Source organism: Mus caroli, unplaced genomic scaffold (assembly GCF_978045245.1).
Source record: "Mus caroli unplaced genomic scaffold, Mus_caroli_1 scaffold_2, whole genome shotgun sequence".
Lineage (NCBI taxonomy): Eukaryota > Metazoa > Chordata > Mammalia > Rodentia > Muridae > Mus > Mus caroli.
The window spans coordinates 64,398,134-64,424,183 of NW_028227257.1; the positions used below are offsets into that span (position 1 = coordinate 64,398,134).

Consider the following 26,050-nt stretch of genomic DNA (forward strand, 5'->3'; position numbering starts at 1 on the left):
TTTAGCTGTTAAAATACATGAGTGCTCAAGTCTTCTGTAGAACATGATGTAGGGCCAGCAAAATAGCTCAGCAGTTAAAGGTCCTAGCTGTCAAGCCTGAAGACCTGAGTTCAATCCCCAGGACCCACAAGGTGGAAAGACAAAACTTACTTTAACAGTTTTTCTTTGACCTGAACACATTCACACATAGACACACAAAAATAAATAAATGTATGTGTGTGTATCTGTATGTACATACATATATGTGAAACTTTTAAAAATACTCCTAAATGTTTTTATAAAACTTTTAAGCATCCTTCTATGTATCTTTTCCCTTTGAAGCAAGGTATTATTACAAAGCACAGGTTGACTTCAAACTTGCTTTTCATCCTAGGCCAGCTTCCACCCTGGGGTCTACTAGCTTCAGCCTCTCAAATGCCTCCCACACATTTTTCATCAACTCTGTCTTGCTTATAAAGCCTAACTCAAGTTAAATGATTTGTAGATACTTGTTATAGTCCATTATTTGGGGAACAATAACATGGGAAAAAGGCAATACATAATCAGTATTGATTCAATGGGTTTTTTGGGTTTTTTAATAGTTTCCTTCTGAGAGATGGAAAGTTGGCTCATGGCTCAACAGTTAACAAAACAAAAAACAAACAAACAAAAAAAAAAAACAACTTACTGCTCTTGCAAAAGACACAAATTCAACATCCATGTTGAGCAGCTCACAATTCCCTATAACTCCAAATTTATGGGATCTGACACTCTCTTGTGGCCTCAGTTGGCCACTGCACACACTGCAAAAATGCACACACACACACACACACACACATTAAAATTGAATAAATTCTAAAATATTTTCCATCTGAGGTTGATTGATAGATCTTGTTCTCTTGTTTATTTTGCTCTCTTCCTCTCTTCCTCCTCTGTTCCTTCTCTCCCCCTTCCCCTCCCCACTCTCTCTCCATGTGCTCATGGCTGGCCTCTACTCCTCTTCTCTCTCTCTCTCTCTCTCTCTCTCTCTCTCTCTCTCTCTCTCTCTCTTTTTCTCTCTCTCCCTTTCTCTGTCTCTACTACCTCCTCAATTCCCCTCCCCATGCTCTAAATAAACTTTATTCTATACTGAAAAAAAAATTCCCATCAGAGATTGATTGAATCTATGTGTGATTCTACATGTGTATGTAGGCCAATATGTTAATAACATGTAACATATGTTATATATAATTTAGATCATTCATATGAGATTTAATATATAGTTCAGTATTACACACACAGTGACCAACTACTGACTAGGACAGATGCAATTACTCCAGGAGAAGAAGCAGATGGCAAAAGATTTAAAAACAAAAAAAAGCCAGTGGCTGTAGAGAACACTGTGGGGAACATTCTCCCCACATTCATTGGTTAGCTGGTTCACAAATACTCCTGCAATATCTACACTTTTTTCTCTGTGACAACGACATCATTCAAAGCAGAAGTAGAGAGATAGTCAGTGGGCATGTACAACACTAACACCGTGACTGAGAAACAGATGGTAACAAAGACCGTGGAGAAGAGAGAACAGAAAAACTCATGCCAGAAATCCTTGGTCTAGGTGAGGCATGAAGGAGAAATCTGAGAACAAGTTAGAGGGTTCAGAGTAGCAATGTAGAGAAAGGAGAAATGGAAGAAAAGAATGAAAAACGAAGGGAGGAGAAAGAGACAGAGGGTGAGGAGGGAAGAGAAGGGCTCATCCTAAAACAGTGAATTTCCACAGAAAGCAGGCAGCTCCTGAGGATAACTGAAGATCGGCTGCAAAAGTGAAATATATAGGCTCAGAAACAGTTCCTATAACAGCGAGTTCTTCAGCCAAAGAAACCAAAAATGGGGGCCTGGAGAGATGGCTCAGTGGGTAAGAGCACTGACTGCTCCTCAGAAGGTCCTGTGTTCAAATCTCAGCAACCACATGGTGGCTCACAACCATCCATAATGAGATCTGGCACTCTCTCCTGGTGTGCCGGAAGACAGCTACAGTGTACTTACTTATAAAAATAAATAAAAAGAAACAAACAAACAAACAAACAAACAAACAATGACGAAGTTTAAGGTGAAGAGTCTCCTGGGGGATATCTCAAAACACTCAAAATGTGAGAGATTCTTAGGGATGTTGACTTAAATATGTGTGAAGCCTTCAGCCCTTTTTTTTAATTCTAGGAAATTAATTCTGATTTTGAAGAAATAACAATTACTTTAGTCCCAAAGATGGTTATTACAAGAGTTTATATAAAAACAGATGTATATAAAATATATATCTATGTAAGTCATACTTTTGTATTTATTGACTGTGTTAGTTTTCCACTAGTGTAACAAATTACCTGAAACAATTTATAAGTGGAATGGCACACTTTCAGCTTACAGTTTTGGCAATTTTATCCCCAAATTCAGCAACTCTGTTGCTTTTCTCCTCTAGCAAAGCAGTAGTGTATCAAGGCATGAATACCTGACAGAAGAAAACCATTGTGTGAGGAAAAGAATAAAGAATGGACTAAAAGTTTGGAGTTTTCATCATTTCTCTCAAGAGCCCCCCAGGTTCAATTCTTAAAGGTCTCCTTACCTCCCAGCAGGACCATCCCAAGGATCTGCAATAGAATCTTCTTCAAGATTCAGTTGAAGCTTCTAGACACTTCTCTATATGAAAAACACTACACTGGAAACAAAAGTTAAAACCCCATTGACTGGCATTTAAATCAGTAACATCACAGGAGCTGGAGAAATGGCTCAACAGTTAAGAGCATTTGCTGCTCCTGGAGAGGATCTGGGTTAGGTTTCTGGAACTCACATGACAGTTCACAACCATCTATAACTCCAGTCCCGGGGAATCCAGTGCCCTATTCTTACTTCCATGGACATCAGGCCCGCATGTTGTATACAGCTGTCCATACGAGTAACACACTCACACATAAACCAAAATAAACAGAGCTTAAAAAATTAAGTAACTCAAAAATAGTAATATCACAAGGAAGAGGACAAGATGGTGGAGATAATGGGGGGATGAAAAGCAGCTGTCGAGATGGCTCAGTCAGTAAAGGCACTTAGCCCCAACCTTGAGGACCTGAGTTTAACTGCCAGGACCCACCTAATGTACAGTGAAAACTGACTTCAGCAAGTTGTACTCTGATCTTCATACAAGTGTTGTGGCATGTCCTTTATCACCCAATATACACACACACAAATACCGTTTAACTTTTTTAATAAAAGAAAATATAATTTCATACAGTAGGAAATATGCTTCTTAGTGCTTCATTGGGTAGAAGACAAACAAATCAACTATGTCTTATGAATTGGCAGGAACTAATTAAAAAAAGACACAGTAAGTCACAATGCTTGAAAGAATAGTAAGCTGTAAGAGGGGCTGAGAACATACACAATAGATTAGGAGAAAGAAAAACTCAACTCTTTACACTTAAGAGACTGAAAGATAATTTAAGTTCCAGGTTGTAGAGATAATTGTCTGTAGCTAAAATAGAAGAGCACATGCATAATACATATGGACATATATGCACACTTAATTAATGTGCAATTAATGACTAAAGATGGCTTTTGAGACATAGGATGGGGAAAACCAGAGGAGCAAGCTGAGACAATTAAGTCCAGTGGATAAGAGCAGCAGAAGTGAGTACTTACCAGGGTTCTATTATATCTGTGGAAAATCACTCCAGTTTGGCAGCACCGTAAAGGCAAAGCAAGTCAGACTTAGCCATCAATCCCAGCTGAGATGGAAGTGATCTATTTTGTAAAGAGTATGCAGAAAGAACTGATTCAGATTGCGTTATTTTTATTAACATGTATAATTGTGTATGAATGCATCCTGAATTCAGAAATAAACAGTCTTGTTTTGTAATTCTCCTCCAGGCATGAGTTCCGAATCATTATTTTAAGCTATATCTTTATATCCGTGCTGAGCTTAGCCCAACTTACTATATAAATAAGACCTAATTGGTATAGTACGCTAATGCAATCTTTTTGTAAGGTGACATTTTCCATGGAGTCTGTGTATAATATCACCTTTTAAATTTAGCCCAGTTTTCCTATTATACACTCTAGTCACCAAGGGGAACATTATTTAAATTTTTCTCAGTTCCACATATACCCCAGCCAACCTGCTACAGTAGAGTAAAATTGCAATATTACACTTTTATTTTATTACTAATACCTAGGTTAGTAAAAAGCTAAATATTAATAAGTTAATATCACTGATAATTTTTGAAGGATTTAGAAGACTAAATTATAGTTGGATGGAGAGGTACTGCTCTTTGCTTAGATCTTTCCCAAGAAGTCTCCTTCACTCTCATTTTCCTTACGTAGCCTCTTCAATGTTCCCATAGCAGTCTTGGTGGATTTCTACCTTGCTTCTTTCCAGAGTCTGTCTATATACCTACCTCTATTTCCCTTTATGAGCCTGTTGAATCCAAACGCATTTAATCACTCTTCATATGTCAACACCTATAAGTGTTCTTGAGGAACAAGGAAAGTCAGCATTTCTTTGAATGGTTGCATTAAAATAGGAATGAATGAGTAAATAATTTCTGTCACCTTATTAGTGTGATTAAATTGCCCTGTGTCTGTGGGCTAGGATTTGGTGCTATGTTCCTTAGAGGCGTTCATAGCACATCATTGTGCTCTAAAGAATTATGAGATTTGTATGTAACCCATGCTGCTAATCTCCAATTCAGCCTTTATTTGAAAATTAATGCTGCTGTATCTTATATGTCTGGAACGTATTATTATGCTCCCTTGTAAAACTTCCAATTTGTGCTCGTAAATTTGTTTTTAACCTGTCAAGCATGCATCTCTTGCCTTGTTGCATACCTGTTCTATCCATTGTGAAATCACTGGGTTCTATACTGCCAAGGTGTACTTTACTTCAGCAGTAATTTAGTAGAAGCAAAGCTACCAGCAGTTGGAAGGGGTTGTCTCATGTGCCTCTGACCCTAGCTCATCTCCTCCTTTCCCTGCACCTACAAAGAAAAGACCCCCCCCACGCACACATATATTACTCAACAAGTCATTATGTAAGGAACAGTGATGTTGGGGGCACAGTCCAGGGATTTAGTCCCTGGGTTGTTACTGTTTCAAGTTAATTAGGACTAGAATGCATTAATTACCTGCTCTGAGGCTTAATTTTTTCACATATAAAATGAGAAAGTTGTACCAAATAATGATTGTAAAAATAACATAGTATCTTACTTATTAAACTTTTGCTAAATGCAAGGAAGTGTGTGTGTGTGTGTGTTTGTGTGTGTGTGTGTGTGTTTGTGTGTGTGTGTGTGTGTGTGTGTATATATATATATATATATATATATATATATATCGCATGCATTAGCTCACTGAGTGTAAGTCCTCCAAATACAGCATGTGTACCAGAGTCCAGCAGTAAGCAGATGGTACAAGATGAAACTGGGTAATTTGAGAATTTAATAAAGAAAAGAACTAGAGGTAAAAGGTGTGAGCAGGGTTTTAAGTAAGTCACAAGGGGAAGTACAGTGCCCCAAAGACAGAGAAGAACATGGTTACCTGAACCCAGAAAGATAATTATGAGAATAGGCTTGATTTGCAACCATCCCACTGGGACCCTAGGAATCAACAGCCAAACCAACCTTGACCCATTCTGGCCATGCAAATAAAGCAAGCATGTCATCTACTGTAGAATTCTGAAACCATTCATGCCAACCCTAGGCTCAGAAAACTAGAAGGACAAAGTAAAGAGAGTGTTGAAGAAACAACAGAAGTTGCCCTGCAATGTCAGATATTTTCAGAATTTCTTGCCTGTAGGCATAAATTTTTTTAAGAAACCAACTTTTAGTAAGGGCTTGCAAATGCTTCAACCCCTCATCTAGCCCACTGCCTAAAGGTAGGGGAGAAGAGATGGTAAAAAGGACACAGGGATGTGGATCCGTTTAGAAGTAGTTCTTTGAGGCAGTTCCAATCTCCGTTGTAGGATAGCAGGAGTCCAGTTCAGCAGTGTCAGGCTACCAAACATGAATCAGCAGCAGTGGCGCGATCCAGCAGAAACTGCCAGGCCTCCACCGAATTGTCAGGAGTCAGCAGGAGTAACCAGGTCCAGAAGGGTCAGCAGGAGAAGTTATCTGATGTGCCAATCTCCATGAAGTGAAGAGGAAGACTGAGGCCACAAAAGCATTGCAAAGCTAGCTATGCAAGCACTCCATCACTATCCGTTGAGTCCTATTTATACTCTCTCCAAACATCATGTGTCCTCCCAGGGGTCTTGCCTCAGATGGCAAATGAGTCTGTATCAGCAAAAGACCATGTGAGTCAAATCTGCATCACCTGACATATCCAGAAACTTCCACTTCACTTGCCTCAGGTTATTGATATCAAAAGCATTAGAAAGTGACATGAAACAGATATATAAAGACAAACAAGGATAAGCTTATCTAAGATGTTTTTGCACAGCAAAGGAAACAACCTGCAGAGTTAAGAGAATATATATGCGAATTCATTGTCCAGCATGGGATTAGTATGCAAACAATATAAGAAACCTTAAATGTGTAGCATAAAACAACAGGGGCTGGAGAGATGTCTCAGTGCTCAAGAACATTAACTGCTTTTCTGGAGGACCCAGGGTCAATTTCCAGCATCCAAATTGTTAATCAGAACCATCTGTAACTCTAGTTCCATGGGACTCTGACAGCCTCTTCTGGCATATCTGGGCACTAAGCATGCAAGTAGTACACAGACATACATGCAGGCAAAACACAAACACATATGGAGTAAAATTACATGATAGCACACACCTTTAGTCCCAGCACTCTGAAGTTAGAAGCAGGCAGATCTCTGTGAGTTAGAGGCCAGTCTTATCTACATAAGGACAACTAGAGCTTTGTAGAGAGACCTTGTCTAAAATAGATAGATGATAGATAGATAGATAGATAGATAGATAGATAGATAGATAGATAGACACATACAAACTAGATGAGGCAAAGATCTGAATAGAAAAGTTCTCAAAATATATCACATGCATGGTCAAAAATTATATGAAAAAATGTAAACTATCATCAATCTTCAAAGAAATGAACATTAAAACTACAATGAGATATAACATTCCAGTTAGAACACCTGTCATCCAAAAGACACAATAGTCAATGTTCACAGTGGACAAAGCTGCACTAAGAAATCATGAATTGTTAAATGAAAGACTCTGTGGCAGGCATAGTATGACTCCATATGAGGGCCCTATTGGTCAGAGAGATTCCATAAGTCTCCAAACGAAAATAGAGTACTACCCATCAGAACTAGACTGTGTTTTTGAAAGCAATAGTTTGGTTGCAGATCATAAAGAAATCTGCCCTAAAATGACCAAGAAACTCCTTTCTTTTGGTGGGCTTTCATAGTCCTGAAAGATCTATGCAGGCCACTGGGGGAATGAAAACATCAATAATCTTATTCAGCACTAAACCCTATGGACTGCAATACTGACATCTTGGGGAAGATTCATACACTACTGCAATAGTGGCACGATTGTTATAGTGTAACCAATAACTTTCTGATTGTATTTGAGGCCTGCTCTACATAAAGAAATGTAAGGATGTTCCTGTAAACCTGGTCAAAAGCCCAAAGCTAGGGTGGTTGTAGGTACCAGGAGGGAATCTATTGTTACTTTGCTAAGTTGCCCTGTTGTCAAACTAGAAGCTTGAGTGCTCTCACCTTAGCTAGAGAAGCTTCTCCTCTAGTGAGCCAGTGGTCAATGCAGGGACTCATAACTGGTCAAAATGCTAAGAATAAATGACTAAGTGTTCAGCCCTAAAGAGGACTCCAATATCAGAACCCCTATACACATACATCTACATATGTCAAAAGCTCAGAGAACATTTAAGACAAGGGGATAGAGAGAATGTAGAGCCAGAGGATGGAGAACGTGCCATGAAATGCTGTCTGTGTTTGACATGACTACTGCACTCATAAATTCACAACAGCTGTGGAGACCTGCACAAGATCAAGCCAGTCGAAATTTCAGCACAAATGTTAGGGAGGCTCACAACGTGCCACTCCTAGATGGCAGCTGTTGAGAGCTGATGGCTACTGTGAGAGAGTCTTATTTCATTGGTAATGTGATCATTGGTGGGTTGCCTATGTTCTAGTAGATGGCCCTATATCCATAGGCATCAATAATTGAATTCAGTAGAGAGAGAGAGAGAGAGAGAGAGAGAGAGAGAGAGAGAGGAGAAAGAAAAAAAGAAAAAGAAAGAAAGAGAGAGAAAGGAAGAAAGAAGAAAAAAGAAAGAAAGAAAGAAAGAAAGAAAGAAAAGAGAAAGAAAGAAAGAAAGAAAGAGAGAGAAAGAGAGAAAGAAAGAAGGAAAGAGAGAGAAAGAAAGGAGAAAGAAGAAAGAAAGATAGAAAGAGAGAGAGAAAGAGTAGAAAGAAGAAAGAAAGAAAAAAGAAAGAAAGAAAGAAAGAAGGAAAGAGAGAGAAAGAAAGGAGAAAGAAAGAAAGGAGAAAGAAGAAAGAAAGAAAAAAAGAGAAAGAAAGAAAGAAAGAAAGAAAGAAAGAAAGAAAGAAAGAAAGAAAGAAAGAAAGAAAGAAAGACAGGAAGGAAGGAAGGAAGGAAGGAAGGAAGGAAGGAAGGAAGGAAGGAAGGAAGGAAGGAAGGAAGGAAGGAAAGAAGAAAGGAAGGAAGGAAAGAAGGAAGGAAGAAGGACAAAAGAAAGGAGAAAGAAAGAAATAGGCAGGGAGGGAGGGAGGGAGGGAGGGAGGGAGGGAGGGAGGGAGGGAGGGAGAGAAGCTGAAGTTGGGAGGGAGAATGTTGGGAGAGGTCTACAGGGAGTTTTGATGAGGAAGTGAATGCTGGGTGAATAGAGTATTCACTCCTATAAAAGTTTCAAATAATGAACTTAAGAGCATTATTAAGAGTTTAGCATGGCGGTGTGCTCCTTTAACCCTAGCTCTGTGGAGGCAGAGACAGATTTCTGAGTTCATGCAATTCTGCCACTAGGCATCTATGCAAAAGAGCATAAATCATGAGATCAGAGACATTGGGTTTCTACACACCCTTGTTTACTGTAGTTCTTGTCACAACTTCCTGTTGTCAAACCGACCAAGGTAAACACTGATGTATGGATGGGGGAAGAAAGCATGAGACTCTATGAAGTGGGGCGTGTGTGTGTGTGTGTGTGTGTGTGTGTGTGTGTGTGTATGTGTATATATGTGTGTGTGTGCGAACATTATGCCACCATAAGAGAAAAATGAAACTTTGACATTTCTAACAACATATAAGAGACTGGAGGTCATTATGTTATCTGAAACAAGCCAGATACAAAATCAATAAATACTACACGCTGTGAAAATGAAAAGCTGGTCTCATCCAAGAGTAGAGAGGAATAGTAATCTCTAAAAACTAGACAGAGCAGAGGGAAAGGTTGTGGAAAGGAAACCAAAGCTGAAGTGGCAGTCTGCTTCAGCCATACTTCCTCATACAAGACAGCCTCCAGAAAAACATCACATGACACAACTGAGTTTCCAACAAAACCAGAAAGTCCCACTTCACGCAGCACAGTTAGATAGATGGAACTCATCCTGGTTATCCGTAGCACAGTAGGGTAAGCTATGACCAGCAGTCTGTGAGATGTTTCAAAGCAGCTAGAAGAATAAGAAAGGTCCTGAAGAGATGGCTCAGGGGCTGGGAGCATCAACTGCTCCTCCACAGGCCCTGAGTTACATCCCCATGAATTACTTGGGATGGAGAGAGGACTCCATGGGTAAGAACACTGACTGCTCTTCTGAAGGTCCTAAGTTCAAATCCCAACAACCACATGGTGGCTCACAACCATCTATAATGCAATCTGACACCGCTTTCTGGTGTGTCTGAAGACACCTACAGTGTTCTTACATATTATAATAATAAATATAAATACTTTAAAAAAGAATAGAAAAGATTTTAGCATTCGGAAATGATTAGTATTTGATGACAGGGAAGTGCTGTTTGCCCTGATTTGACCATCACACATTGTAGATATTAAATCACGGTACTGACTTCTATAAAGATACACAAGTGTTAAGCCTCAATTTGAAAGAAAGAGCTTGGGTGACTTACAAAAATACAAACATCTGGGGACAGACTCAGGACCTGCCTCCAGGTCACAGAGTACACTCAGTTCCTCCAGATCTTTTTTGTTCTGGGATTCCAAAAGCTCTCCGAAGGGACAGATCCTTTCAGCCTAGGAGGTGCTTGAATGAGGAGGAGATGTGAGGTTTGCCTCGTATACCTCGGAACAGCTAGTGGTTTGTGTGATCATTCTTCCCATTCCTGGACTGTGACTTGCCTCTTAACATTTACTTTGACTTATGACTTATGACTTATGACAAATGAGATGCTCATAAGGAAACTGTTTTTACGGTTTTTGTTTTAAAATTCTTCCTTCAATGGTGATCTCCAAATTAAGGACTTTTAATTTGAAGAACAACTCTTAGTCTTAAAGGGACAGTGTAGTATATAACAGCACCCTCTTATTTGAGGGCCTCCTTTCTGACCTTTGAATTACTCATGGTCGACCCCAGTCCCAAATATGAAATGAGAAAGTCAGGAACTAAATGATTCATAAGTCTTAAGAATTTTTCTACAGCACTTTCAAAATAATTTCTCTTTTGTTATTGCTGCCACTTTCTAGCAATATTTAATTTATAAATTAATCTTTATCATAGATAAGTATGTAGGAAAAAAAAAGCATATCAAACAGAGCTCAACACTGTCCATGGCTTCAGATATCCATGGAGCATCTTGGAATATGTCCTTTGGCTAAGGGGCTACAGCATAGCTTTGTTCTCTATTGGGGTGGAGATGAATATGAAGTGTGCATACTACATTAGAATGCAGCCCAAGACTATGCTCAGTGTGTTCAAGGAGACTGAGGATGCAATGGAAAGAATGCAGGATGTTTAAATGCAATAAAACCAGAAGTGACTTTCGAGCAAATTCTTCAATATCCTTATGAAAGCCATTAAGATAAGCAAAGGAAATTCTCAGAATAAGTAATCATACATTGTTAATTACTCTTCATTCGAGAATTAAATTTGCTGAAGAGGAAAGACTTAGTAATTATCTGAGGTCAAGGGCCCATCCCCTATCTGCCGGCTTCTCTGTCAGATAGAGATAAAAAGTCCCACTGAGTTCTCTTAGTCAGGGGAAGCTTTCAGTACAAGCACTTTCTGACCCACAGACAGGTTGTGGTTTGGTGCAGTCTGGAATGTGACACAAATCTTCTAAAAGCCCAAGTGCAGCTAGGGTTTTATTAGCCTTTTGACCAGTTCAACCCAGAATCCAGCTAACCAAGACTTACAAACAGATTTCCTGGGAGGGACCACAGCAAGCACTATGACTGGGGACTACTAGGTATCTGCCCAGGTCAGTACTTGAGCTTGCCTCATTCTCAGTACCTCTGAGTGGCTACAGCCCAGCATCATGGATGGATCTGAGCCACAAGTGGCCATGAGAAACAGGGCTAGGATGATGAATGACCCACCTTGACCTCTTATCCTATCTCCTGTTTGTTCTTAGATCAGAATGGAGATAAACAGTGGAAGAGTTATACTTTCATTTGATTGTCTCAAATACTTTCAAATTTTGGCAGAATATCTGCTCACAAGCAATGAGATGCTCTGAGTTAGCAGGGTAATTTATACTCCTCTTCAAAGAGTGTCTCCATAGGTAGATTAGGCCAAATAGAACTCGAAGGAGCTGAAGTTTCTGCTGTAACTAGTTGGTCAGTAGAGAACTGAGGAATTGGCTCCTCAGAGGAAATTGCCCCAAACCCTGCCCACAGGACATCTCCCCCACCCCCACCCCCCAACAGTGAATTTCCTGCAATTGAATCCTAGGTAGGCAAGACTTTGCAAACTGTTTGAAAATAGTCAATAGCTTCTGCAGGGTTTGGAGTCAGTGAAAATCAGCTTGGGGCAGAATGAGGTGAGTTTTAGGTATCTATGGAGAACTGGTGCCAAGAAATCTCTACTTCAATCCTAGGCCTTGGGGAGGCAGAGAGGTCACGGACACCACAAGAAAACCTACAGAGTCACCTAACCTGGGCCAATGGGGGCTCACAGAAACTGAGCCACCCACCAAAGAGCATGTAGGGGTTGGGTTTGTAGAAGGCATGCAGCTATGTCTTCACCTGGGGACTCTAACAATTGGAGTGGGTTGTTTCTGACTCTGTTGCCTGCCATTATATCCCTTTTCCCTAGCTGGACTACATTATTGGGCCAGCCTCAATGAGAGAGGATGTGCTTAGTCCTGCTGTGCCTTGCTGTGCCAGAGCCAGTTGGTACCCATGGGGGATTTCCCTTTCTTGGAGGAGAAGAGGAGGGGGGAAATAAGGGAAAAGGTTTGTAAGGGTGGGACTGAGAGGAGAGGAGGAAGAGGAGCTGTGGTCTGGGATGTAAAGTGAATACATAAAACAAAAATGAATGAATGAGAGAGAGAGAGAGAGAGAGAGAGAGAGAGAGAGAGAGAGAGAGAGAGAGAAGGGAAGAAGGGAAGAAAGAAAAGAAGGAAGGAATAAATCTCTAGTCCAAACAGGCCTTGTGTGTGTGAAAGTCACCTGCTATAGTAGAGCCTAGAAGAGATTTGAACTCACAAAGATGAAGAGCTAGAAACTTACCCCCAAATTAGCTTTCATTTAGTAATTTACTTCCTTGTTTCCTCAAACTTGAGGAAGGCGTGGATAACTTAAATAGAAGCAAAAAAGTAGTGTCTAATACACATCTTTTAGGGTAACCCTATGTAATGTGCTACAGTAAGGTGGTGTGTGTGTGTGTGTGTTTGGAGGGGGTCTTCCACCCTTCGGCTCTTGTTTTGCTTTGTTTACACGAAGTTAACCCGGAGGAGCTGAGAGAATCACAGTAAAGACGAAGGAGATTATTTTAATTTCGAAAAATAAAAGTAAAGCGCTTTCTCTTTAGAGTCGGGCAATCCTGCCTGCAGACTTGGAAATGAAAGCGCTCGGAAGAGGGAGGAGGGGGAGGCCCGGCAGCAGCGGGGATCGTTGTTGGTAACTGAAGGGGCTCTGGTGAATTTCAGGTTCGGATTAGTGACAACTCAGAAGTCTCGGCTGCGTGTGGGGGAGGGAAGTTTGCCAAGGTCTCTGAACTCGCTGGAGAGAGAGCAGCCTCCGGAGGCGCCGGGCGGAGCTGGGCGTACCCGAAGCCCCTGTCCCGGCCAAGCCAACAACGCGGTCTCACCCCGCCTCTAGCCTGACTTTGTCAGCGATCATAAAATGGGAATTGATCATTCGAGCCACCATTGATTAGGGAAGAATGCTTACTGCAGCAGCAGGGGAAAGGTTAAGAGGAAATTGACCTTCTCCGTAGGTGACATAAAGTCATTAGGTAAATGAGATATTCACACTGGAGTTTTAAAAGGTCATGCTCAATTTTTATTTGCAGCCTGAAAAGTCAAGCTGGAGCTCCGGCTTAAGGTAGGGACTTCCACTCCTAGGGACCCGGGCACCGAACAGAATGAAGTCCTGCTGCGCCGGCCAGAGGCGAAAGTGGGATGTGGATTGCAATCTGGAAGGCTTTGGCTGGACTCCGAGCTGGTCCTGGCGGCCCCAGCTTTGGACCTGCCGCTCGACCCGAGCGCGTTCTTGAGTGTGAGATGCGCGCCCGCGGCCCAGTATTCCCATCGCCACAGCGTGCAAAAGGATCTCTGGCCAAAGTCGACCTCTCAGCATCAGCAACACCTCCCCTTCTCTAGCCCACCATGTCTCCTACACAGTGAAAGTGTTTTGTTGTTGTTGATGTTGTTGTTATTGTAAAGAAGAGAGTGAGAGAGATATTTATGCACATATTTATCCCTCTAATTATAGGAATTAATCCTCTTATGACTAAAAGGTAACGTGGAAGGACGTCCTTTTGATGTGGAAAAGCACCATTTGTGACTCACATTCAGACTGATTAAGGAATAATTGTTGTTAAACGCTTTGCAAGAGGAGAGTGTTTAATTGAGGGGCATTCGTAATTTTACGGCTTAGTGCAAAATTAAACGTAATTAAAAACTCAGAAATTCCAACTGATTTTCCAATTATTTTTATTGTCTGAGCTAATTGTTACACAAGGGTATCACTTCTCCCCCAAAGGCATTGGGAGAGAGAGGTGGGAGGTGGGAGGCAATCATACCTTGTCCAAATATTCTCCAACTGAAGAGTCCAGCGTCCAGAAAGACCTCCTTGGTTGCACCTTACCTCCCCAAGCCCTGCCCGGGGTCCCGAGAGGCACCCCGCCCTCCCCTTGGCAATTAAGCATTACAGGCACTCTCCCCTCGCTCCGAGTTCCGCCAACACCTTGGGATGTGAGAAAGTGATGGCAGCTCTCTTCTGCAGATCATTACGGCAAACCTGGAAGTATCTAGAGAAGGCCAATGACTATCTTCAAGTAACACTTGCCATACATAGCCGAGGGATTTAAAAAAAAAAAAAAAGAGTAAACACAGCTCTCTGCGGGGTGATCCCTCCACGCCCTTGCTTTTGAGCGTGTGTTGGGGGGAGATAATGAACAAACATGAGACACGCGTGCACGACCTACAGACGCAAGCAGCAAACTTTCTTCTGCCTTGCACTTTATTTATTTACTTACTTACTTATTTGAGGCAAAGATGAGCATGGAAACGCTCAGACTTTTTTCTTTCTTTCCTTCCTTCCTTCTGTCCCTCCTTCCTTCTGTCCTTCCTTCCTTCTTTCCTTCCTTTCTTTCTTTCTGTTTTTTTTTTTTTTCAAAATGCTGGGACTGACGGCACCGAGCCAAACCATCTTTGTATGTGTAGCTTCTTTGAATGTCCAAACAGACCTATTTAAATACATTAAAAGCATAATGAAAAGCGCTTTAGGCTTACAAAAACACCACCTCCTTACAGTTTGTACAGAAGTGTCCTGCCTCTCCTACTCGATTTTGCTAGAATCCTGGGGTGGGATGTAAAAAGCTTAAGTTTAGGCAGAATGAATGTATACATTTCAGTTAGTCTTAGACTAATTGTATAGAGCAATGAAATGTTTGTGTTTCAATGAGGAAGTTTAATTTCTCTGGGATTTTTAGGATAGACAATCAAATTCACCCTATCTGCCTTTCTATTACCCCACCCCATAAAATAAATGAGTGCCTTTGATTTGATGTGCTTTGTGAAAATGGGTAGAATTAAAACTGTCAGTTCTGCCTGCAACCTGTGTCTTTCGATGGAGTTCAAAAGCTTTTAAAGGAAAAACGTGCCGATCACTTTGTGTATGATTTCCTTTCCTACCATTGCAGCTTTTAACTGAAAAAAAAAAAAAACCATAAAGAAAGGGTATTTTTACTCCCACATTCATTTTTTCTTGGGAAGATTTCAATCTTTCAGGTAATTTGAGGGTGGGCCCTGACGTCCAAGGTTGGTCGAGTCTGGGTTTACCTGAGTGTAGCCAAGAAAGTAGAGTAGAATCCGTTTGCTCCAGTTGTCCTACCCAAATGCTGTACCTCTTACCTAGAATGTAGCATTTGTATTTCTCCAGCGCTCTCTTGAAGAAGAGCAGAGTTGGGCAAAAGGAAGGAAGTGCCTCTTCCAAGGTTAAACAAATGTGAAAAGGACGTGGAATCCGTCCTGGAAATTTGAGTTAAGAAGCAGTGACCACTTTAGCTTAGGCAAAGATTGCAGAACCCTTTGAAAAAGCTGACAGGGATTTTCCAGAGAGGGGTGGGGTGGGGTGGGGGGAATCCTAGGGTGGGCATTTTATGCAAATGAACAAATTTGAAATGTAGTACATATCCGGTATAGTAAAACTGACGATTCTGACAGTATTGACAACATAAATATATGTTTGAACACCGCACTTTCAGACACTTAACCGATGAAGCAATAAAAAAAATTCGACTACAATATTTCAAATAATCGACATTGATGTTTTGATACATCATTTTTATCTTCTGAATCGATCTATCACTCTCAGGCTGGTCAATTTTAAGTAAAAATGGGCAGCAATTATTTGCACTTTGACTAACGATGACCTAATAACAATCTTCAATTAATTACACCCAAACTGTGCTTTCTTCCCTCATAAGTGGGGGGTGAGTGAGAAAAATTCTTAGGGAGTAGAGCTGGTAGTGGGGCACCCTTTCTGCTATTTTCCATTCTGTTTGTCATTTGTATATAAAGAGGTCCAGATTAGAGCCTCGTTCTTTGGTTCAGAACACTTACAAAGGCAAAGTTGCTCAAGCCTGCACTACACACCTTTTAGGTATATTAGGAGATGTAGCCTCCTTTCTACTTCGAAGCAGTTAGGAGTTCCTAACATGTCTTCTGACCACGTGAATCCCAGAGTTTAGAGGAGTACATGGAAGGAAGACACTTGCTTAAAGCACAGATTGTAGCTTTTTCTCAGGTTGAGTGTGAGGGAAAGGGGATGGAGGAAAGGATAAGAGGGAAGAAGAGGGTAAACAGAAAGAGGGAAGGGAGGGAGGAATGGGGGGAGAGAGAGTGGGAGAGAGAGAAGGGGGGAGAGAAGCAGGGCTGGAAGGAAGTAGGAAGAGGGAAAGAGGGAGGGAGAAACGGGAGAGGAAGAGAAAAATAGAGAGTATGAATGGATACAGCAGCCTAGAGATGAGCCACCTAGCAGGGCTGACTGTCTGGGTCTCGGTCTCCCATAACCTCTGCTCGCACCAGTGAGCGGTTATAAGTACAGGAAGATGCGTGTAACTCCGGTTTAGCCCCACTGGCTTACACGAACCGTGTATGTTGGTTCACCATGTGGGTTTTCTAGGGGGCTTTCCTAGTCCACTTTGACACTTGTCTCCAAATTGTGTGTGTGTGTGTGTGTTTGGTGGGAGCTCTGGGAATAAATCTGGTTAACTGAGGAAGAACAAATGGACAGGCGCCTTGGATGTAGACTGCAGACTGAGACAGTCCCTTGGAAACCTAGATCCCTCGGGGACGAGAGCACGTGTTCACCGGTATCTTATTCCCCTAAGCAACAACAACAACAACAACAACTCTGTCCCCTGCTGTGCTGTCCAATCCCTTAGAAGCCTCCTTTCTCCCACACGGGGCTTCCTAGCTTTCAGATCTCAAACTTAGATATGCTGTGCTAGCCGGGAATCCGGGAGAAAAAAAAAGTCTTGTTTCCAGAAAACTTCCCAATTGTTAAGCCCCTTCAAAACACCACCGGCGGAGACCATGGGGCTTGTCAACACTTTTAACACCGCTAAGGTGCTCAACAAAGGGAGAAGATGAGTGTGAGTCACTCTGGATCAGGACTGGAAAGTCTTTATGATCTGGGTGGCCGACTGCCGTCTAGTTACAACCATCCAGTCCGGGGGGCGGGGGGTATCCCTGTCTGCATTGGAAACTGTAGTAAAGACTAGAAAGGGGCGGAGGGGAAAAGAAGGAACTGGAAATGGGATACAGAGCACAAAAGTGACAAGAGATAGAGCAAGAGGAAAAGGAAAAGGAAGTGAGGAAGGGCGTGGGAAGGAGAAACTGACAGCGCCACGGTGCACGGAGTGTTTGGAGCCCCGCCAGATAGCGCTAGAGGGCTATTTATTGAAACCCGTTCTTTCCGCGCCATAGGGAAACAGCTAAAATGGGAAGAAATCAAACAGGGCAAAAGCAAAATGCAACAATTCCACTCCATCTTTTTTTTTTTTTTTCTTTTTACCTGTCGGTTCATTTGATCGTATTTCCAGGGAGGGGGGGAAGTCTATGATAGAGCACGAAGGTGTGAAAAAGGAAAAAACCAATAAATAAAAGTAAACACAAAGCAAAAGCAAAAATAAACCAGTAAGGTGGTGGGTAGTAGTGGCGTGAGGACAGGGGCCCTTTCCCTGAGTAGACACCATCTAGAAAGAGCACGAACCAAAGTAAGAGGTAAGCAAGTGAGCAGAATTCTTTTTACTGTAACTTTTCAGTTATACTGCGGAGAAGGTCAAAAACAGTTCACAAGGATGAGCCGAGGTTTACGGAGAAGAGACGTTTTAAAAGTAATAAATGGCTCCAAGGGCTGGAGTGTGGGACAAACACGTTAATAGAAATGCCAAATAAAATATATATCAAAAATTCCAACTGTCAGCCAGCAGGACCAGGGCAGAAGACAACCCAAGCCCTGAGCCTTTGTCCCAATAACATAAGGCTCAGGGCTGTTTCTGCAGGGCCACAGCACCCTTGGAGAACAATTTACAGACAGCCCGGGAATCCTGGAGAAAGGGAAAGGCCTTTAAAAACTCACCCTTCTTTAGAACCCAAAGGAAAGTAGTGCAGATGGAAACAGAAAACCTGAGAGCAGAGGTGGCCATGGCAAGAGAAAAAGCAAATGGATCCTGTGTTTTTGAGGTCCCACCCCGGCTAGATTCACTAATTCAAGGAAATAAAATTCCTTCGTTCCTATTGATATTTTTACTTTTAAGTATCAACCTTGTTTGTCAAAAATCCTGGCATTTCATATGGTTAGCCTCCCGTTTTAGCAATGAGCTTTCCTTTGACCCAATGAAACCCCTCTTCAATCAAAGGAGTAAGTTATCTTCCTTTAGGCTGAGGAGCAGAACCTTCCCCAATTCAAACATAATCTCAGCTTCTTCTTCAATAAAACTCTCCTTGATACGAAATATTCCAAATCAAAACATTAACTAAAGTTACAAACAAGATTAAGGCTGGATTTACTGGCTCTGCTAATAAAGCATCAATTGTTCTAACTGTTGTAAAGAAGACAAAAGGGATTTAAATCTGGTGATTTTAATACACAGATTAACACTTCAGGACCTCACAGTTCTGAGGAATGTGGAGTTATCTGTGCAGAGGATCTGGATATTGGGGAGGGGTGGAATATAAAAAGAACAGCCGCAATTACCACCTCAAGGAGGCTGAACAAGCACAGCTAAAATAAAGTTGGAGTTTATAAATGCTACTTCAAATTAACTCCCCTCCCAAAAGCCAATGCCATTGGACTACAGAACTAGGGGGCTTACATTATTCCCTTAAATCCTTAATGTTACCTATAGTAACATTCCACAAGGGATCAAAAGAAGAAAGGGAGAAATAGAAAGGAGTGCTTTTCAGAAGTCTAGGAGATGCTTCAATAAGAAAGGGGTGATTAAAAACAGACTCTTAAATTTGAGAGGCCCAATTCTCTTTCTCATTCACCCCTCTTCGGTACCCCCCTTCACCTCCTTTTTAATTCAATGTTCCCACCCCCCACTCCAGAGCTAAGTAGCTGATTTAAGATTGTGAAGAAATAGGTTTTACCAACCATATTTGTTCTGGGGCACTTGTAAAACGCGATTTGTAGAGAGTCTTTAGCCTTCCAATTGTCTTTGAATTGTTTTTACTGAAACAGATCTTTTGCAGTTAATGAGTCCCCACACAGCTGGACAGCTCCTCACGGACACTGAGAACTCTAACCCCAAAATGACCCCAATTTGACACCGCAAGATGAAATTTTACCGCCTGTTAAAACCATTTCCAGCCTGGGCAGAAGGAACTGACTGTTGACTGAGGTGTGCATGGTGCCTGTGACCCCCATCTCTTGTTTGTCTCTGGGGCTGCCCCACCTATTTCCCTTCACCTCAAATGTGGGAGAGTAAATGAATCCACAAAGGGTGTGGAGTGTGAAGCTCTGAAAACAAGGTGTCCATATACAGAAAGGAAAGAGAAAGTGTGGACACCTCGCTGTTGTGCAATGGCTTCTACCAGACATGGAAATCGAAATGGGGAACAGAGGCAGGACCCTCACTACATGCGACCTATGCTGTTGCACTAATAAAACACCCATAAGCTGTTGATAATCACAACTTGTGGTATCACAGGGATCAGGAAAGATACTCCAACTTGATCCCCTGTGCAATGCAGGCAGTGGTAGATTTTAAAACTAACATTTAAACTAAGAGTCTTACCAATAGCATGCATCTGTGTAACCCATCTTTTCAGTGAAAGCAACCTCTCCTTTTAGATAAAGTGAATTTCAAAGCCAAAAAGCCTTCACCAGCATGCTATTTTCAACCACCTCACACTTCTTAACTCTAAAAGTCTCCCTAAAAATTATCGCTTTTCTTAAAATGTCCTTCCTTTCTGCCCCCTACATCTGACCAGATTGTCCTCTTGTTTGCTTTAAGGCATTTGCCAAAATGCATAAGAAGTTACATGGTGAAGGAGAGGAAGAGGTTCAAGTTTAAGCTCCGTCTGCACTGCCCACAGGATAAAGCAGGGTTAGCATTTTTCTTTGTAAAACCCCAAATTACCACCCTTCATCAAGCCATTATTCCTTAATGATTGCTTTAGAATATAGAAATAATCAATCGGGATTTTTTTTTTTTTTACTCAGGGAGAAACTTTATTAATGCTGTTTTTTTTTTCCTTAATGCTAAAGAAGTTTTACTAAACAAAGGCTACCGGGAAATTAAATCGCTTTACAATATCAACAAGCTGGGGGGGGGGGGGGCTGCGAACCGCTGTGGAAAAAAGCGCTAAGCATGCTTAGAGGAAGATGCAGAGGTTTCTCACAAAGTTGTTCTTGACAAAAGAAACCTTTATCTCAGAAACCCGTGTTCCTTTGAAAAAGAAACTTCTAACTGGCCTTTATTTAACCAGGATTTTAAAAGAGCAAAAATCTTACTGGCGATACTAAATAGCCAATGTTGAAATTAAGAACAATTAGAGGAATCAAAACTGAATGTAAACTCTGCCAACCGTGCTGGGCCGACAACCTGGATCCAGGATCATTCACAACTCTGTGAAGCAGAAAATGGTCTGCAGCCAGGCCAGATATTTTCTCCTATTCTGTGTCTCTCCTTCCTGTTTCTCTCTGTGTGTGTCTCACCTCCCTCTCTCTTTCCCTCTCTTTTCCCCTAGACAAACTGAGGTTTAACTTCACCCCCTCCCAAAAAATTCTGGAGGCCAACTTTTCCTTTTCTTTTTACTTACCTTTTCTTATCTGTCCACGTGTAATTCAGCATCAAATGAGACGGATATTTGTAATCTTGAAGTTCTTCTAGGGGAGGGGGGAAGTGGTGGGGGAGGGGGAAAGGACCCTATAGTCCTTCGGGTTCCAAACCGGTCTGCTGTCTTAGGCTTGAAGCGGAAAGAGAGGGAAACCCTTGGCTGGACTCTGCTCCCAGAAGGTCCCCGAGGCCGCCTTCCCTGCTTTGGCCACTGGAGCCAAACCCGCACGGGCTGCAACCCCTCTCCCGGCGCGCTCTCCGGGCCTCTGCCAGCCCCTCCTCTGCCAGCCCCTCCACACTGTCTTTATATGTGAGGGCCGATTTCCCGCAGACATCATTGTTATGATGGCTCATTTAATCAAACTGTTTAATTGCTCTGGTAATCACTATCATCATCACAGGTGCTCAATCATTCATCATTTTTGGAGGGCTTTATTGACCTCCGGAGCTCATTCACCAGCCCTAGGAGAACGAGGCCAAATTTCCTCAGACTCCGCATGGAGTCTCGGCATGCAGTAGTTTTAGCTAGCTTGGGATGCTCAGAAGCTTGCTAGGAAACCAGGAAGATGCTGAAGGGGAGAAAACCTCTCTCTCTCTCTCTCTCTCTCTCTCTCTCTCTCTCTCTCTCTCACACACACACACACACACACACACACACACACACCACTCTACTATACCTAACCACTCCCATCCACCCCCGCCCCCATGAGAAAGTCCAGTCAAAGGCACCCTTGCAGGAGGCGCTGCTTTCTGTCACGGGATGGTTCAGAGTTGGGGAGGGAGGCCGCAGTTGAACAGCAAACCCTTACTCTGTTTGCTTTTCTCTGGGCCTGGGGCCCGGAACCCAGGGCGAGGGTGAGAAGTTGGGGAGAGGGCGCGCTCCCAGTGCGTGGCTGGGTCGCGCTGCCAGCTGCCTGGTGGCGGCAGGGTGAACCCGGCTACGCGCGCCGGGTGACCAAAGCTCCGCCCCCAGCTCTCGTCTCTCATTGATTGACGCGCAGCCGCGGGGAAACAGCAGCGCAGAGGTAAAGCCAGCTGGAACTCCGGCCAGGGATTGGGCGGGACCCCGGCCAGAACTAGTTTCTACCAAAACCTAGTCCGGTATTTACCTTTCTAACCCTACTCGCTTCCTTTTCCTTTTGGGAAAACTTCTTTAGGAGCCAGTCCCATCGTCCCCATCCAGCGAAATCCGCCCGGTGTAATTAACTCGGCCTTTAGCCCTCTTTACAACCGCTGCGCCCAGGGCAACCACAACAAAGCTGGGCAGCCAGAGCCAGCCACTCCTCGCAAGCATCTTCTGTCTCACATGCTTTTTAATCTTTCTCCTCCAGTGCTTCCTAGATCCAAGATTCACTTTAGAGGCGCACAGCGGTCACGCGCACGCACGCGCGCGCGTGCACACACACACACACACACACACATACACACACACTTGTCTACATCGGTAAACAACAAACACCAAACAACTCCCGCTCCTCTAACTCCTACCCCACTAACTCCCGCCCTACTAACTCTCATCCTGCTTTCTCCCTCCAGATTGAGCTCAGGATCCCTAGACTCTCCACGGTGGTCCACACAGTCTGCAGCGCACCGAGGGACTATGCTTCGAGTTCAGCTGCTCATATCTTGTACTAGACAAAAATGAATATTGACAATAAGGGTTCTGCATCTGCACGAGAAAGAAAGTACCACTCAACAACAACAACAACAGCAACAACAGCAAAAATCCTAGCCTGGCCGTGGTGCAGTCTGCGGAGCTTGCTGCTCTAGGTTGTTAGTGGCAGAGTTCGGGACCTAGTAATCCGCCGGCAGAGGAAGGGGGCTGCGGAATTAAAACGAACAAAAGCTAGAGCGCCATGCCAAACATCCCCAACGCGACCCAGTTAGGCAGGAGCCAAGAGGAGTGGTGGGGAAATAAACGAGAAGTAAGTTGAAAATAAAAAGATCTGAGTCTGTACCGTACTTTCCCTGTGGCTTTCTGCAGTTTTCCTGTCTGCGCTCTCCCTGTCCTCTTCCACCTCTCTTCCTTCCCCCTCGCGTTCTCTCTCTCTCTCTCTCTCTCTCTCTCTCTCTCTCTCTCTCTCTCTCTCTCTCTCTCTCTCTCCCTCCCTCCCTGTCTCTCCTGTCGCTCTCCCTCCTTCCCTCCCTTCCCCCTTTCCCCCTCCCTCATCCCCCCTCCCTCCCCTCTTCCTCTCCCTCCCGCGTCGTCCCCCTGGAGAAGCAGGCTTGCTGATTTGCTCCGGTCCTCTCCGCTCCAGCCTCCCCTCCCCCAGCACCCCCCCTCCCCCCGGGGCCGTCCGACCGCACTCGCTGCATATCAGAGGCTCCGCGCTGCGCGCTCCTCCTCGCTCCAGCTCCCCACTCTCGGGATGTGTCTCCGCCGTAGGACGGGCTATGGCCACCACGACTTCCGGGTTCCGTCATTTCGTTCTCCCGCCGCCGACCCGCGCCGCCAAACTGAGGCTCTACTATAAGCCCGGCTGCAGCCAACCTGCCAACACCTACTGACACTCACTCATCTCCCAGAGAGAGAAAGAGAGCGCGAGAGAGCGAGCGCGAGTGAGAGCGAGCGAGAAAGAGAGAGAGGGAAAGACAAAATACCTACCAGAGAGGGGGGGAGGAAGTCCAATTTTTGCAAACTATTCATTTTTTTCTTGGTTTTCTCCTTGCTTTCTTTGAACAATACTTTAAAAAGAGAGGATCATATTAGAGCTATTTTGGGGGCAAAGCTAAAAGAGGGGGGAGGGGGGAGGAAGAATTCAAGAAGCAGAAACCCCTCGCGGAGTTTTACTGGAAGAAAAAAAAAAACGGGTCTGAAAGATTGCTCCTCTTCATCATCATCAACCATCATTCATTCACTACCTTGACATTCCGGGCTTTGATTGACAGCTGGAGTGGCAAAAAGCCATGAAACTCGACAGTTCGGTTACATGTGGGCTGCTGACTGGCCGCTCGTAACCTTCAGTTCGGGGGCTTGACAATTTTTTTTTTCTTTTTCTTTTCTTTCTTTTCTTTTCTTTTCTTTTTTTTTTTTCAACTGAGAGGAAAAGAAGAGAAAGAGGAGTAAAGGAGGACCGAAGAGGAGGAGGAGGGGAGGGGGAGGAGGAGGGGGAGGAGGAGGAGGAAGATCAGGAGGAGGAGGAAGAAGAGGAAAAAAAGAGAAAAAGAAGAAATATCACTGAAAAAAATTCTTCGTTTTCTTGACTGGGCTTTCCCCACCCCCCCAAAAAATAACATTGGAAAATTGGGAGAAGTCTCCTTGGTTTGGAAAAAAAGGACTCTTCAACCTAGCTCACTTTCTTATCCGGACTGGGATATTAAATATACGACACATCCAGGAGTTTATTGGAGCGCAGACTGATGGCGCAAAGGGTAGGTTTAAATCTCCAACACTTACCTAGATATAAATCCTCTCCTACAGGGCCCTGCCCCATGCCTCCTCTCCGTTTGAGCTGGCTGCTGCTGGTTGCTTGATGATGATGGCGGCCAGTATTTTAAAAAATAGTAGCAAAATTATTCACCGGCTTCTTTCCCCCCTGTGCCTCTGCGTGTGTGAGAGAGTGTGTGCGTGCGTGTGTGCGTGTCTGGCCGCGCGTGTCCCAGCGCTGAGCGAGCGGGCGGGCGGCGAGTGCGTGTGAGTGGTGTGTGTGTGTATGTGTGTGTGTGTGTGTGTGTGTGTGTGTGTGTACTTGTGTGCAATTGTTACACGCTTTCGCCTCGCTCCAGCTTTTACCCCGGCAGCGCGATTCCCCGGGTTCTCCTGCCGCCGCCGCTGCGCCTCTTTCGCCGCTACTCGCGCGGCTCCGGGCGGGCGCGGGCTGCGTAGGAGCCGCCGGCGTGGGGCCGCGTTGCCTAGACTAGCCCCGGCTGCTTGTTTTGTCTCTGAAATTGACAAGGACGCAGGGAATCCGCTGCTAAATAATGTTTCTGGTAACTTTCACGTTATTCCTCCCCACCCTCAGCTCCTAGCCCCCGGGGAGGCACCGACCCTAGTCTTCCCTTGTCCTTGCCGTTCTCGGCCTGATTATTAGCGCTTTTCTTCTCTTTATTTTGTTTCATTTCGCCCTTTGATTTATTGGATCTCCTGGAGGAGGCGAAGGGGGGTAAGGGGTGGGATCCGGGGCTTCCTCCTCTTGCTAACTGCACTTTTCCCTGGCTTGGCTCGCTGGGGTTCTGCAGCCTCCAGCGGGAGCGGGGCCTCCCTGTGCCCCCCGGCGTCCCCGGCCTCTCCGCCTGATCTGCCTTCCCTGAATGCTGCTCTGGGCTCAGACTTTAATTTTAAAATTTACGACATCCTCTCCCAAACTTTCAGATCTGTTTTTTCTGCTGGTTTGGTTTGTAGTGTGTTTAACTTGTGTCCGGTACTTTTCTTTTTTTCTGACTTTGTTTTTTATTCTCTCTCTCTCTCTCCCTCCTGTCTTTACACCCCCCCCCCATCTCTATTCCATTCCCACTCCCCTGTTCCCTCTTTTCTTTGCTCCGGGTTCCTTTGCTTTCCTGCCTCTGCCCCCCTGGGTTCTCTCTTACTCTCTGTGCCACCGCCCCCCCCCCTGCCCGGGCTCTGACAGTACGATGAGCTGCCCCATTACGGCGGGATGGACGGAGTAGGGGTTCCCGCTTCCATGTACGGAGACCCTCACGCGCCGCGGCCGATCCCCCCGGTTCACCACCTAAACCACGGGCCGCCGCTCCACGCCACGCAGCACTACGGCGCGCACGCCCCGCACCCCAATGTCATGCCAGCCAGCATGGGATCTGCTGTCAACGACGCCTTGAAAAGAGACAAGGACGCAATCTACGGGTAAACCGACCCCCCAGACCCAGCTTACTGTGTGTGAGTGTGTGTGAGTGCGTGTGCTTGTCTCTGGTGGTGGTGGTGATTGTGGTGGTGATTGTGGTGGTGTTAGGGTGGACCAGGGAGGCTAAGTGGGGACTTAATTCTGCATGAGGAGAGAGACTGCTTGCAGTAGAGAAAGACAAGGGAGAGAGCCTGCTCTTGAGTCAAAGACCAGAAAAATAGAACCTTCTCTGCTCCCTTGGTTCGGCCTTTCCAGACCCCACGGTCCTATGTAAGGACTGAGTCTTTAAATCTTGCCGGCCCGGCCTTCTCCCCAAGGACAAGAATCCTGGC

The 26,050-nt window shown here is 44.1% G+C and overlaps 1 protein-coding gene and 1 long non-coding RNA gene across 10 annotated transcripts in view; one reads left to right on the forward strand and one right to left on the reverse strand.

Annotated features, from left to right (window-relative positions):
• On the reverse strand, positions 1-22,941 carry LOC147005843 (uncharacterized). Of its 2 annotated transcripts, XR_015046499.1 has the most exons (7): positions 22,883-22,941; positions 20,903-20,969; positions 14,609-14,814; positions 3,649-3,750; positions 2,579-2,671; positions 2,340-2,464; positions 1-104 (listed from the first exon to the last, which is right to left on the reverse strand). It is a non-coding gene; the product is annotated as an uncharacterized LOC147005843 (long non-coding RNA). The 2 variants fall into 2 exon arrangements; XR_015046498.1 differs by lacking the exon at positions 22,883-22,941 and having other exon boundaries at positions 20,903-21,591.
• Positions 21,639-26,050, forward strand: part of Meis2 (Meis homeobox 2) — a 209,309-nt gene continuing 204,897 nt past the window's right edge. For 2 of the 8 annotated variants that reach the window (XM_029472954.2, XM_021181264.3), the window contains exons 1-3: positions 21,639-21,944; positions 22,456-22,844; positions 25,488-25,720. In XM_029472954.2, the coding sequence (XP_029328814.1) occupies positions 22,776-22,844; positions 25,488-25,720 (302 nt within the window). In that variant the 5' untranslated portion in view covers positions 21,639-21,944; positions 22,456-22,775. Of the gene's footprint in view, positions 21,945-21,997; positions 22,021-22,088; positions 22,118-22,455; positions 22,845-24,042; positions 24,292-24,356; positions 24,850-25,487; positions 25,721-26,050 lie in introns of those variants that run through there. The other 6 variants (XM_021181250.3, XM_021181274.3, XM_085834572.1 and 3 more) reach the window with 5 other exon arrangements.